Below are 13,592 nucleotides of genomic sequence, written 5' to 3' on the forward strand. Positions count from 1 at the left end.
ATTCCACTTTCTGTTTCTCTGACTTTGACCACTCTAGGTACTTCATATAAGTGGGAATCATACAGTATTTGCCCTTTTATGTCTGGCTTATTTCACTTAGCATAATGTCCTCAAGGTAGCCTCATTTTTAAATAGTGAAATATAGGTACAGAAAAGGGTATCAAACATTCACATACAATTTAATAGATTGTTGTAAAGCAAACACTCATAAAATCACTAACTGTGCCAGCTCTGATGGCTTGGCAGTTAAAGTTCAGTGCTCGCTGCTTCAGCAGCCCAGATTCCCTTCCGGGTCGTGGAACCACACCACCCATCTGTCAGTTGCCATGCTGTGGTGGCGGCTCACATAGAAGAACTAGAATGACTTATAACTAGGATATACAACCATGTACTGGGGCTTTGGGGAGGGAAAAAGGAAAAAAAGAGGAAGATTGGCAACAAATGTTAGCTCAGGGCAAATCTTTCCCTGCAAAAAACAAACAAACTAACCAGCTCCACAGCAGGACCATTACCAGTGCTCTGGAAAGCCCCAGTGAACCTGATCATAACTTGCCCCTTCTTCCATTGAGATAGTGTCTGTTCAGGCACTGTGTTCATTACTGTGGTGAAGAGTTAAATACTTCATGCTGGTTTGGTGTGTGTTAGGCAGGACTGCTGCATATGGCAGTGCAGGCTGTGCCGGGAGTGGAGCCCCTTGGGTGGGCCCTGTGGCCTTGGTGAAAGATGCTCTTAGTGATATTCAGAATGGACACCATGTGCTCTCTGACCACAAGAGGTTATAATCTAGTAGAATCAACTTTAAAATAAAGAGAAGATATTACCATGCATATAAAGAGAAATAAAAACAATCTCAGTCTGCTTAGGAAATATGCTGTACATTTGTGTTGATTTCTCCATCATGAAGGGACTGAAGCACTTAAATTTGGAGAAGTAGCAGGCCAAGTTAAAAAAAAAATTGCAGGGCGGGTAACCAACTGAACAGTAGGAGATGATTGGGAAACACTTTATTTAAAAAGCTCTGTTTATGTGAGATGAGAGTGCAGTTTTGTTGGAGATTGAAGTCCCTACGAGAACATTCCAGAACAATTTGAGAAGCCCAAGGGTGGCAAATCACAGGGAATGGGCAGCATTTATCCTAAGGTTCTGAGAGAAATAAAGTATGAAAGAGGGAGGATTCTGACAAGGAGGAACAGTAGATCCTAAGACAGCCCTGCTTCTAAAGATTGGGAGGCTCTACTGCGGTGCCTGCCTTTTACAAAACTGCCCTGGAAAGTCCCACAGTACAGGAAAGTAAACCTAATCTCTCTTCAGAGGAGCTGACGAAAAGCCTGGTGCATGTAGAGTAGCCATGATTCCGTTTTGTTGTAGCATCTCTCATTCGGAAGCTCAAATGGTGTTACCAGCAGAATTTCCTCTAGTCCACTCTGAAATAACAGTGTCTGTGCACTGGCTCTCCTAACAAATACAGAAGCCATCACAATCCACAGGTGCCCTGTGCCCCAACCACTCACCTTCCCCACGGCCTGGGCGAAATATGGATAGGGAGCCTCAGGTTTTAAGCAAAATATATTCTAGGAAACTAGTTCTTAAAGCAGGTCACCAGGAGGAAAAATTCTGACTGCATATGGGTCCATTTCTGAGTTACTGTTGTCTGTTTGGGCATCACCTGTAAAGATAGTGAGAAGAAAAGTGTGGGTGTCTATTATACGCACACAATAATAACAACTGATATTATCCTCCACTTACTCTAGCCTAGGCTTTTTTCTAATCTCTTTTTGTGTTTTATTTTAATGCTCACAATAATCCCATGAGGTGGGCACTGTTAATCCCCAGTGTACAGATGAGCAAGCTAAAGCACAGCAAGATGAAGTAACTTGCCAAAAATCGTAAGTGGGGGCTCTAACCCACACACCTGACCTGGGAGCATGCCACTACCCATATTCTTTTTTGAGCAGACTAGGAAGACACAGCTTCCCCTCGGTTTTTCTCCTTGTCTGGCCCAATTTGTCACCACATTCCAGATAAATTTATTGAGCCCCGGCTACTTGTAAGGCACGGACATGAAATAATATGACTGTCTGTCATGAACGGAAGTGTCAAGTCCCTCCAGTGGAGTAACACAGGTTTCCTCCCACCTGCACTGCTGAAAGCAACAGCTTTCCTCCCACAGGAGGCTGAACTTGAGGGACCAAGAGAAATGTTGACTTTCCCCCATTAGCATGTCAAACCAAGGAACAGGTCCACATCAACACTTCGTCCAGTGACCGCAGATAAAATGGTCTGTCATCTGCAGGCCTCCTGTCTCTTGCCTCAAACTGGGGACATGATTTCTCCCCCACTGACCCAAACGAAGTGTGGAGCGGTCAGCAGGTTCCAGGCAGGACCTCCCGCGGCTCCGGCCTTGCTGGAATTGCTGCAAGCGTGCTTCTCAGGCGCCTCGCAGAAACCTCAAGTGCTCTCCTTTCAGAGCAGCTGGCTCGTCTCTGTTCCTAATATTGGGTTTGGGTGTAAGCTTTAATTGAAAGGAAGGGTTCCTCTGCTAGAAAGAACATTCATTTAGGAAAATAATGTTTTAAAGGACATATTTTTTTAAAAAAACAGAAGGTTCACTTTTTATTCATTTCAAAATTATTTTGGAGAAAATCTACTCTTTCCCAGACACTAGTCTAGGGGTCAGGGGTAGAGTAGTGAGCAAAATAGGAAAACCTCTGCCTTTATAGGGCTCTTAGCACTTTCCTTTTTAAAATATAGATTTCCAAGGAAATAAATGAGAAGTCTCAATAGTATTTGTGGAGAAAATTTTTCATTCAGAAAAAATTTTAAATAGAACTAATTCATGCCGCAATCATGACCCCTATACAGTACTTGCTGTGTGTCAGACTTCATGCTTGGCAATTTGTGTTTTCACTTAATACTTAAAACAGCCCAGGTTGAGGCTGGTGCTGTCATCCCCTTCTCCAGATGAGTGGCTGAGGCTTGGTGGCATAATTGAGTGGTCTGTAGCCACGTGGCTGATGGGGGACAGCCTTGCTTTACCTGCCAGTGCCCTTGGGTGCAGAGGGAGCGCTTAGAGAACTCAGGGACCATGACTGAGCTTAGAACCATGTCTGCAGAAGGCTGGGCCGTGGTTTATTACCATCATTTGTCAGGTGGATGTCATACGCAACCTTCAAAATCTCAGGGCTTATGTGTGATTTAGTGAATAGTTGCTAAACTTCCAATCCAAGAAATAATTCTGTTGTGATTCACAGGACTCTATGTAGAAGTTTCAGACCTCTGCCAACACTTCACATCTGTAAATGATCAAAGAATAAGTTAATGAGATTTACTGTGAAATGCAAAGAATCATAAGTTCTTCCCAGTCTTAATAGCAAAATAGGAAGTGTAGAAGGTGTGTAGTATTTAATTCTTTGTTTATCTTTAAAGCAGCATGGATGTGGATGATCTCTATGTAATGTGCTTCCATTCTGGGGCTCTGAGCAGCCCAACAGATTGCTTTTGCTAATTGTTGTTTTCCTTTTCCTTTGCAGATGATCATTCCCGGGTGAGGTTGCAGACAATAGAAGGAGACACCAACTCGGACTATATCAATGGAAATTATATTGATGTATGTATTTTGAAACTGTCGGTAAACCCAACCATTCTGAAACATACCACATGGTGTGTCTGCTATAAGATTGGTGGACACACGTTGGTCCAGCTCCAGAAGCAAACAAAGTAACGTTGCCCCATACACCACAGAACTTTACGGTGAAGATGTGTCAGCCTATTGGCTGGTGAACTCCTCTGTAACATTCTGCGTCTTCTTTGCTGTCCCGTTCTTATGTGGACTAAGAAAATGTTATTTCTATTTTTTGTCAATAACTTGGATTATTTGGCACTTAAAAAAAATGTTTGCATATTAATGGGACAAAACACTCTAATTCCTAATTCGATGATTTGCAGTCTCTTGTCATCACTGCACTTTTAAGTTGCCTTCAAAGTAGTCTGCAGCTGTTAACCAGGACTTCTAATGCACGCAAGACATGTCATTAAATATGTAGACTGTTTAATTATTAAAGTCTGCTTCTTTGTTCATTCTGCATCATGTTAACTTAATGTCTCACATAGGAATAAATTCTTTAGGAGACAGCATGTTTTCAGTTGAAAGAATGAATGAAATCAAAAGCAGACTGAAAATCAAGGGAAAGTTGCTGTTACTCCCAAGGCCCAAGTTGACATTAAACAGGTTTCAGCTCCCTTGTAATTCCCAAGGCATACTCTGTGTTTGGACGTCACACTATTTCTTAGTCCATCAGTACTTCCACGCATGGGCTTTATCCATGTATATTGATTCTTTTATTGTCTTGGTTGAGTATTACTCAGATGTTACTAAAAGTACTAGCATCACAATCTCTAAAAGTTATCTAAAAATAACTATAAGAATGTTATTTTTAGTGCTAATTGAAAAGATTTGGCATTTTTGGTTATAGATTTGAGGGCGGGGCCTGGAGGAATAGTTCATATCTCATTCTTCACACAAAGACCCCTACACCCCTACCTTTGAAAATGACCAAGAACAACCCAACCCAAATTAGATTTTTTTTTTTATTAAAGCAGAGTTTCTTCGTAAGGTACATTGCATTTATTCCGTTAATCAGCAAGTGTTTAATGAGTACCTTATGGGAGTACTCAGAGGGGTCCAAGACCTGTCACCTTCTCCCCAAGGCCTCACAATTTAGAAGCTGAAGTAAGAAACATTTTCTCTATAACATACCTTCCCTTGGGAGATATTCATGCCCCAGTCCCAGCTCCTACAACCCCTACTTGGTCCTTGAGCACAGGGACAGTGCCCTACTCATCCTTGTATCGCCTGCACCTACACATGCCTGAAATATTGTAAGCACTTAATAACTGTTTGATGAATCACTGACTGAAGGAGAAAATGTGATCAGAGTAGGCATTGTAGAGGAGGTGATTTGAACTAAGCTTTAAAGAATGAGTGGGTAGAGATACAGACAAAGGAAACATAAAAGTAATGAGAATATAAGATTAATTAGTTTTAACTTTAACGGAGAAAAGAGTCAATATTCAGGGCCCCTTTATTCACTTAGTCAATAAGATCTCACTGAGTACCTATCATATGTCAGTTACTGTTCCAGGTACTGGTGTTGTAACTGTGAACAATTCAGACTAAAATCAGAAAACAAATCTCTGACCTAATGGAGCTGAGGCTCTAATGAGGAGAAATAGATGGTAAATGAAATAAGCCAGTTAAATATTAGATGGTAGTATGTACAATGGAGAAAACAAAAGCTATAAAGAGGGAATAGGAGCACCAGGCTTGAAGGTGGATTGCAGTTTTGAATAGAGTGGCTGGAGTCAACTCAGCTGAGAAGTTGACATTTGAGCAAAGAAGATAAGTGATTGAACCATGTAGATATCTGGGGAATGAGCATTCCAGGCTGAGAAACAGCTATGAAAAGGCCTGGCTGTAGAGAGTCCCTGGCGAATTTGAAGAAAAACAAGCAGGCAAGTGTTGGTGGAGTGGTGTGAAGGGGGTAGAGTCATAGGCGACGAGGTGGGAGAGGTTGTGGGGCCAGGTGATGTAAACAATCTTAAGGACTCTGGCTTTTACTGTGAGATGGGTGGTAGTTAGAGGGCTTTGAGCAGAAGAGTGACATGATCTGGAAGCTGAGAGGAGAATAATTGTAGGTAGGTGCGAGTAGAAGCAAGGAGACCTGCTAGACAGCTCTGGTAGCAATCTGAGAGAGATGATGGTGGCCTGGCCCAGGCGGTGCACTGGAGGGAGAGAAATAGTGGGATCCTGGAACTTTGCTGAAGGTAGAGTGGATGAATTTTCTGACAGATTGGCTATGGGGTGTAGGAAGAAGAGAGGGATAAAGGATGCTTTCAAAGATGGAGTTGCCATTATCCGAGAAGGATTGAGGGTGGAGCAGATTCAGGTGGCAAGTAGGGAGGAAATGAGGAATTCAGTTTTAGATGTGTTAAGCTATGAAGATATGTTAGATATTTAAGTGGAGGTGTTAAGTAGGAATTGATAACACATCAGGATTTCAGGAGAAATGTCCAGGCTGGAAGTAAGAATGTAGGACTCATCGTTACACAGATGGTATTGAAGGCCAGGAGACTGGATGAGATCACCAAAGGAGTGAATGTGGACAGAGGAAAGAGTCCAAGAACTGGGCATTCCAACATCACCATCAAGGTGAAAGGGAGGAATGAACAAATAAATGAGGAGGAGGAGCCAGGGAGGTAGGTAAGAAGAAAACCAGAAGAGTGTCGTATCCTGGAAGCCAATGGAGAAAGTATCTCAAGAGGATTAATTGTGTTCACACTGTTGATAGGTCAAGTAGATGAGGACTGAGAAATGACCATTGTGTTTAGCAACTAGGTCATTCATGGACTTGTGTGGATTATTTCAGTTTAACAAATGAGTTCCTTCTATCCCCTAGCACTTTGCTAGGACTGACATATAGAACAAATAAGTTGGACCAGGGTCTTGCCTTATGGAGCATATCAGCTCCACAGTGAGAAATGAGGGATCATCTAAATAATCCTACTTAATATCTGTCCTGATTCTGTGTTTGAGACTTACAGCAGGTCAGTTATATAAAAGAATGTGTTTGCTTTTGCTGTTCATTATTGTCGACTTGTTTTAAGGGCAAAATCTAACAGGTATGCATGTAAGTTGTCTGAGAAATCTGTATTTCCTCTTCAAGATTCTTTATTCTGTTTTCCAGCTGGCTTTGGGCACAGTATTTTGGGTAATCTCAGGGGAGAGAAATGGACGGTATTAAGGTCCGTGGTGATATTATATGTTACCTGTGCGTAATTTTCCCTAAATTGGCTTTTTCTTTCCCAGATATTGATCCTACGATGTTCTTTTCTCCCTTCGTTCTTTGGTCTCAATTTTCATCTTTCCCTCTTCTTGTAGGGTCATGATAAAAGGAAGGGGTCTGGCAGAATTTCTGCCTCTTTAAATTCCTGGCCCTGGCTACAGCATCATGTTATGGTATTAGCAGTTTAGGAATGATGTTTAGTATGACTATTGACATAACTGCCTATACTGATATAACAGAATATATGTTAAAGTTTTGGCACATTGCCAACAACATCTCAAGCACAAATGAAATTCTCTTGTACATTCCCAGTCTGTTTGCACTCTAATCAGCGTTGTGGTCATGTTATTTCAGAGAATCCGTAAGTTGTTAGTGTTTATTGCTCATCCATCATCTCATAGCCAGTGTATGGTTACATTACTCACACCCCCTGTGCAAGCATTAGAACTATATTGATTCTCCTTTGCTTATCAAGGGGAACTCAGTGGTACTGGGTCTGGTAAATTAACTTGCAAGTGATACAACTGTTGGTATTTGTATGTGCATTTGTTTTGGCAAACTTAGCATGTGACTTTTGTGCTGCTTATTGATTTTAAGTTTGTCAAATATTCTTTTTCATTTATTTTTAGGGTTATCATCGACCAAATCATTACATTGCTACCCAAGGTAAGTTTGTTTCAGCTTTGATGTCTTTCTTTGGTTGTTTGCCCGTTCTCTATCATTTTGTACCTACTTCACCCTCCCTCAGAATGATATCACACACTGCTATAGCACCATTTATTGCAGTGCTAGTCATCAACACATACACCCTTGTTTTCCCATCAGAGGTTCTGGTAATTTAATTGTTTAGTTAACTCTTCATGTTGAGATCATTAGAAGAAATGTGTTCGTTAGTCAATTATTGAATTAAATCTACCTTAGGAATTAATCTGACATTTGCAAAAATAGTTATATAGATATTCATTCAATAAATGGGTACTGAATACTCTCTACATAAAGACCTGTGCTAGTTGCTGCTGGGGATGCACAACCACCCTGGTTGTGGTTTAGTGAGGAGGATGTGAGGTGACCTGTACGTTAGTACATGCAACACCAATTACACACTTATGTGAGAGGTGCAGAGAAAATGTGGGGAAAACTTGACCAAGAAAGAGGTTGCTTTCAGATGAGATGATCCAAAAGCAGCTTTGCAGCAGAGGTGATTTGGAGGAGAACTTCTAAATGACAGAGACATCATGAGACAAGATCTGAAAGCGGGAAATTAGTACTCCCCGACAGAAAGCACTTGGTGGGTCACTTTGGTTAAAGAAAACTCAAGGAAGGTGTTGGGGAAGCTCATGGCATGGTTTTTGTATTGTCTTCCCCACCAACTACGAGGCAGGTCATCTGTGGAGAATGAGAATCATGAGAGATCTCAGGTTTTCAGGAACAAGGTATCATAGGGACGAGTTACTGAATCAATATAAGGTGAACTGAAGAAGTGCTGAGAAGCACAGAGGACCCAGTTAGGGCTGAAGAGTGTACATTCTCTCCGTTTTATTACTTTATCATTGTTACCAGTAATGCATTATATTCCAGAAACAGGAGCCTAGAAGTCAAAAGGGTGTGACCTGGGGGGTGTCCAACAGAAAGTCGAGGAGCAAGGAGCTCAAGGATGCTAAGAAAGCCATGGCTGGAAAATCTAGGCTTGGAGGCAGGGAGGCCAGAGGTGTCCGAAGGGCCATGAGGAGAGAGAACGAGCTAAAGGATAGAGGCCAGGTTCAGTTAATGGGTCACAGGATGGGAGAAGAGGCAGTTGTAGCCAGAGACCAGAATTCCAACACTTACAGCAGCACTATGCAGTAGACCTTTCTGCAATGGTGGAAATTTTCTCTATCTGCACTGTGCAATATGGTAGCCGCTAGTCACATGTGGCTACTGATACTCAAAATGTGTCTACTGCAAATGAGGAACTGAATTGTAAGTTTTAATATCGATTTGGATAGCTTCATTTGGCTATTCCCTACTGGTAGTGTTGGACACTGGCTGAAATGGAGCCTTATCCCCCTCATCCCCCCAGCCTCAGTGAGAACCTGGGTGGCACCATGCATAGAGTCCCCAGTCTAATGTCACCACTTATGGACTCTACACTAGATCTAGGGCACCTGCTTGACCTCCAAGTGTGTTTCCTTCTCTGAAATGAAATCAGTAATGTCTCCTTCCAAGGTCATTTGCTAGTCATAAGAAATGTGGCATAGAGAGTGCCCGGCATGAACCTGGCACAAAGCAGGCTCTTACATAGGAGTTGCTCAGGTCTTCAGAAAGCAAGTGCCTGGCTCAAGCTCTCACATCTGGGACAGAACAAGGACCTGTGTCTAGGACCTCTGAGTCCAATCCTGGCTGCCTTTAGAGGAACCTATCATTAGTTCTTTACATCCATACTAATGGCTTTCAGAACGTTCTCAAGTTAGGGTCATAATAGATCTGAAATAATAAATTTGACAGTAATTCGAATTAGCAGCTTTTATAAATATATGTGAAAATTTGATCATAAAATATATAAAGTACTACTGAGTCCTTGAATGGCAACCCGTGTTTTTGTAGATAGCATGAACATAAAGTTAAATTTTATTTAAATTTTTAAAATTGAGGACCTCTAGATTAATGTGACTAATCAGCCAGCTGAAGTTAAGATTGAAACACCCAAGTCCTATGTGTGGCCCCTCAGCCAGCTTCCCTTGTTCATTCTCTCGGCCCCTGTCTCCCTGAGGGAGATTATTCTTTGAAGAAAAATGCCGTTAGAGCTGTCACTTTCTGGCTCCTTCAGAATTAGTTTGAATGATACTTAATTGCTCAGCAGTCCTCTTTAGCAGCATTCGATCTATCAAGTGTTAAGAAGCAAATATATCTGTTGGTAGCTAAGAAATGGCAAACGTAATCAGTTTGTAGTAGACCACCAATGGGCCCCAAAAGGAGAGGGCGCAACGGAACGCCCTGTTCACCAGAGCATGGTGTCTTCCCCAGTGCAGAGTGGGTTACAGATTGGACTTCAAAAACTGCATCACTGTTGTTGGTGCAGGGGGAGAGGGAAGAAATGAGCAGATTTTTAATCTAACATTCAGGCAAGACAGTACACATCATGTTAAGAGTAATACATTCAGACCATGATATTCATATTAAAAAATTAGAATCTCTTTTCTAGTGTATGCCACAAGCATAAGGTAACTGATGGCCTCAGATTGCTGGTAATAAAGATTTCTGATCACCTGCAGTAATTGGCCTGGACAGGTGTAACATGCTCATGGATTGTCTTCGTTAAAAACAAGAACATAAACACCCGATTCTAAGAGTCCAACAAAATGGAGGGTAAAGACTAACAGGCAGATGCAATTTTAGTCTCTCTTTGCTCTTTTTTTCCTCTTTATTTTGCAGTGATATAATTCTTTAAAACCTCTTCATAGCAGGAACACGTGAAACTACACGAATGGTCCGATTTACTGACAACCAGTTTTATTCCCAAGAGTTTGAAATACACAGATTTTCACCAAGTTCCTTCAGTACAGAGGACATGTCGTGAATTATCTAATTGGTCTCTCGCCCTCCCTCAACTCTGTTGATTTTTCTACCAGTGGCTGACTTTGACCTTTGATAACAATGGTAATGTTTCTGCAAATTGAAGGGACCACATTCAAGGCAGATCTGTGGCTTTTTTAGTGTGTTCTTCCTGTCTCCCCTTCGTTTAATGGTTTTCCGTCTGGCAGCTAGTATATTGATGACCCTGTGTTCATTTCATCACCTCTGCCTGAGCAGCCATTAACACAATTGTAGCATTCAGGATTTACGATCTGGCACACCAGGCTTCAAAGGAGAGGAAGTCACATCTTCCACTGCATGTCTGTAACTCAGAGCCAGGGCAGAGCTGGGATTTCAAAAGCAGGGTTTGCGGTGTGGGGCAGATGAGTACACAGATGGGTAGGATTGCCCAGAACTGATCATATTTCACAACCAAAAGATACCCCACCGAGCCGATGTGGGCCATGAGCTGGAGGCACACATTTAGAACCGCTCCTCAGAAGTGATTTGGGAGAACACTTGCCGGCCACGTGGTGCATGAACAGGGGGCCCTGGAGGAGTGTTCGTCTGATTTTTGTTTAGTCTTATTGTTAATGCTGACTTCAAGAGTCCTGCTTTAGAGAACTCAGGAAAGACAGTGCGGAGTAATTGTGGAAGGAAATGCTGTAAGTCTATGATGCATGTGGCCCGCCCAGCAGAGTTCCTCTTCCTCACTTCTAAGCTCATCTGTGGGCTGGAGATGCACAGAAATATTGGAGGATCCTGCCACAGGAACTTGCCTGTAATTCCTTCAGGGGGAGCAGCCGTGCATCATGAAATCTGGAGGGCACATCATGGTCATGTGGTGGCGCACCAGCAATTGCCTGGGATTTCAAAGGAGCTGGAGAAGGGGTAGAGGGTGTCGGTGGGGTTTGTGGGGGAGGCAGGTCTTCAGCCAGCCTTGAAGGAAGGGTTCTCTTGTCAGAGGACACGACGAATGGGAGGGCTGCCTGCGGCAGTCCGGAGGGAGCACGCCCCTTCAACCCCCAGCAGAGCGCACGAGGGAGACCCAACTGAGGTTGGAAGGGTCTTCACCTCTGTGCATCTTGCGTCTTCTTGGTCACTTGTTGAAATGGATCGTCTCTCAGGACAAATGCACACGTACACAATTTTATGTAAACATTTATGCGTTCAGACTCGTTAAAATCCACCCTGAAACATCTGTAAACCCCAGATAAAAACCCCTGAGTTAGAAGGGCTAAGAAGAGAGAAGTGACAGGTAAGGTGAGGACATTTGTTGGAAGGCTTTGAATAGGGATGTTATTTAATGAAAGGCAGAAAGGCAGGGAGGGAGAAAGGAAGGATGTCCCTAAGCCACCTGGTGGTGAAAACAGTGCTTTAAGGAAATTAATTAGCGTGGAATGATACTGGAGAGAAAACTGGAAACAAAGAAAATGGGGAGTAACCACAAAAAAATCTGGGATAGAAATGAGTAATTCAGACTACTATAATGGCAGTGGGGCCATTTTGTAATTTTATTCAATGATCTGGGTTACATATGACTAAAATATTTTTTCTAATATAAAGTATACTGTCAGGTCAAAAACTGCTAATTTTTAAGTGTGTTTCCTTCTCATTTAATAAAAACTAATAAATACATTTTCTTTCTACGTTAGTGGTTTGGGTTGATATAATACTGTTCTTTCTGAAACTCAGCATTTTTATTTGTCCATTCATTCAATTCATATTAAGTGTCTATAATGCACCAGGCCTTGTGCTGTAACTAATTTAGTGTACTTTGTATGCTCTGACCATTTTTGATGTTATTCGTCTCATTTCATAAATAGAATTGAGATCCCAGAGGAGAAGCAGAGCTGCAGCTGAGTGCCTGCCGGGTTCGGGCGGCTCAGGTGCCTCTCCTCCCCAGGGCGTCTCCTACTGCGTCTACCGTGGGATTCCTGCCCTGAGAAGGGGCTCGGGCTCTTGCTCACCGCCTGCAGCCTCTTACACGGGCTTTACGAAGCTCGTCCCTCAAAATCACATGGTTATTCTTTGAAAAAATGAACCTAGGCTCTAACCCCTTTCTTCTAAGTAATGATGCTTCTCAAAAAAGCAAATTTTCTACAGTACAGTCATATCTAAAAATACCTCTTAGTTAAAACTGCCTTCGATGTTGTAACTTGAACTTTAGAGTGTTAAAATCCACACAGCTCCTCTTGAGTATAGTTGCCTTGACACCCACTTCACTTCGTTATTTCTTTTTTCTGCCTTGTGCTAACCTGACAGGGTTGGCTCCTGATGGGCTACAGCCTCTTTCCGTCACCATCAGTGTTAGCTCTGTGCAGCACCCTTGGCAAGTCCTGGACTAGCAGGTCTCCAGACAGGTGCCCAGATGCCCATGTGGGAACAGGGAGCCCCCCGCACCCCCACCGTGCTCTCTGCCAGGACCGCCCAGCCTGTGTGCTCTGGCCCGGGGTTCCTCACCTTTAGGAGGCACAGAACTCCTCTCAGTAGCTGGCAAAATCTAGAGAGCCTCTCCCCAGAATCAAAATATTAAATGTGCACACGTACACAACACTTTATACAATCTGAGATGGTTCATGGAGACACACCCGCCACTGAATCCCATTTACGAATTATCTCAGGTTCTGTGGACCTCAGTTAAGAGCTTCACTTTGGTCGGAAACTTAAAGCTATTTTGGAGTAAGACAAAAAGCACAGACTTAATTTTAAAAAAAAGCATACTCCTTAGGGGTAAAAAAATGTCATAAATTGTTTATAACTGGGTGAAATACACCTCAGAGAGCATCAAAATTGTTTACTGCCTAACCTCTTACTTAAAGATCGAGTTATTATTATAATCTGTAGTATTTCGAACCATGGTCAGTCAAGACTAGGTTTTCCTATTTGTCTCAGGCTGGGTTTGCTGGCTATCTGTTATCATTTTGCATGTGTTGCTGAAAAGTTTATGCCTTCGCTCACTTTTCAACAATTTTAGCATTTATATTAGAAAACACTCTTTCTTAGTGACAAGACACTAGAGCAGCAGGTCCCATAGCTCACATTTATTTCTTAAAAGAGGGATATATTGGAAATAACACATGTACCTCAGTCAGAAGGCCTGCATCCAAAGTCTTGTGCTGCCACGGAAAAGTTATCTGAACCTGCTGAACTCTAGGTTTGGTAAACAGTGATTACAATCAGTGTAAGAGCAAATAC

The 13,592-nt window shown here is 42.4% G+C and overlaps 1 protein-coding gene across 3 annotated transcripts in view; it reads left to right on the forward strand.

The window, feature by feature from the left end:
- Nucleotides 1–13,592, forward strand: part of PTPRM (protein tyrosine phosphatase receptor type M) — a 779,193-nt gene that overhangs the window by 690,905 nt on the left and 74,696 nt on the right. For all 3 annotated transcript variants that reach the window (XM_058556689.1, XM_058556687.1, XM_058556688.1), the window contains 2 exons: nt 3,531–3,607; nt 7,472–7,508. In XM_058556689.1, the coding sequence (XP_058412672.1) occupies nt 3,531–3,607; nt 7,472–7,508 (114 nt within the window). The remainder of the gene's footprint in view (nt 1–3,530; nt 3,608–7,471; nt 7,509–13,592) is intronic.

The sequence above is a fragment of the Diceros bicornis genome, chromosome 16 (assembly GCF_020826845.1).
Source record: "Diceros bicornis minor isolate mBicDic1 chromosome 16, mDicBic1.mat.cur, whole genome shotgun sequence".
Taxonomy (NCBI): domain Eukaryota; kingdom Metazoa; phylum Chordata; class Mammalia; order Perissodactyla; family Rhinocerotidae; genus Diceros; species Diceros bicornis.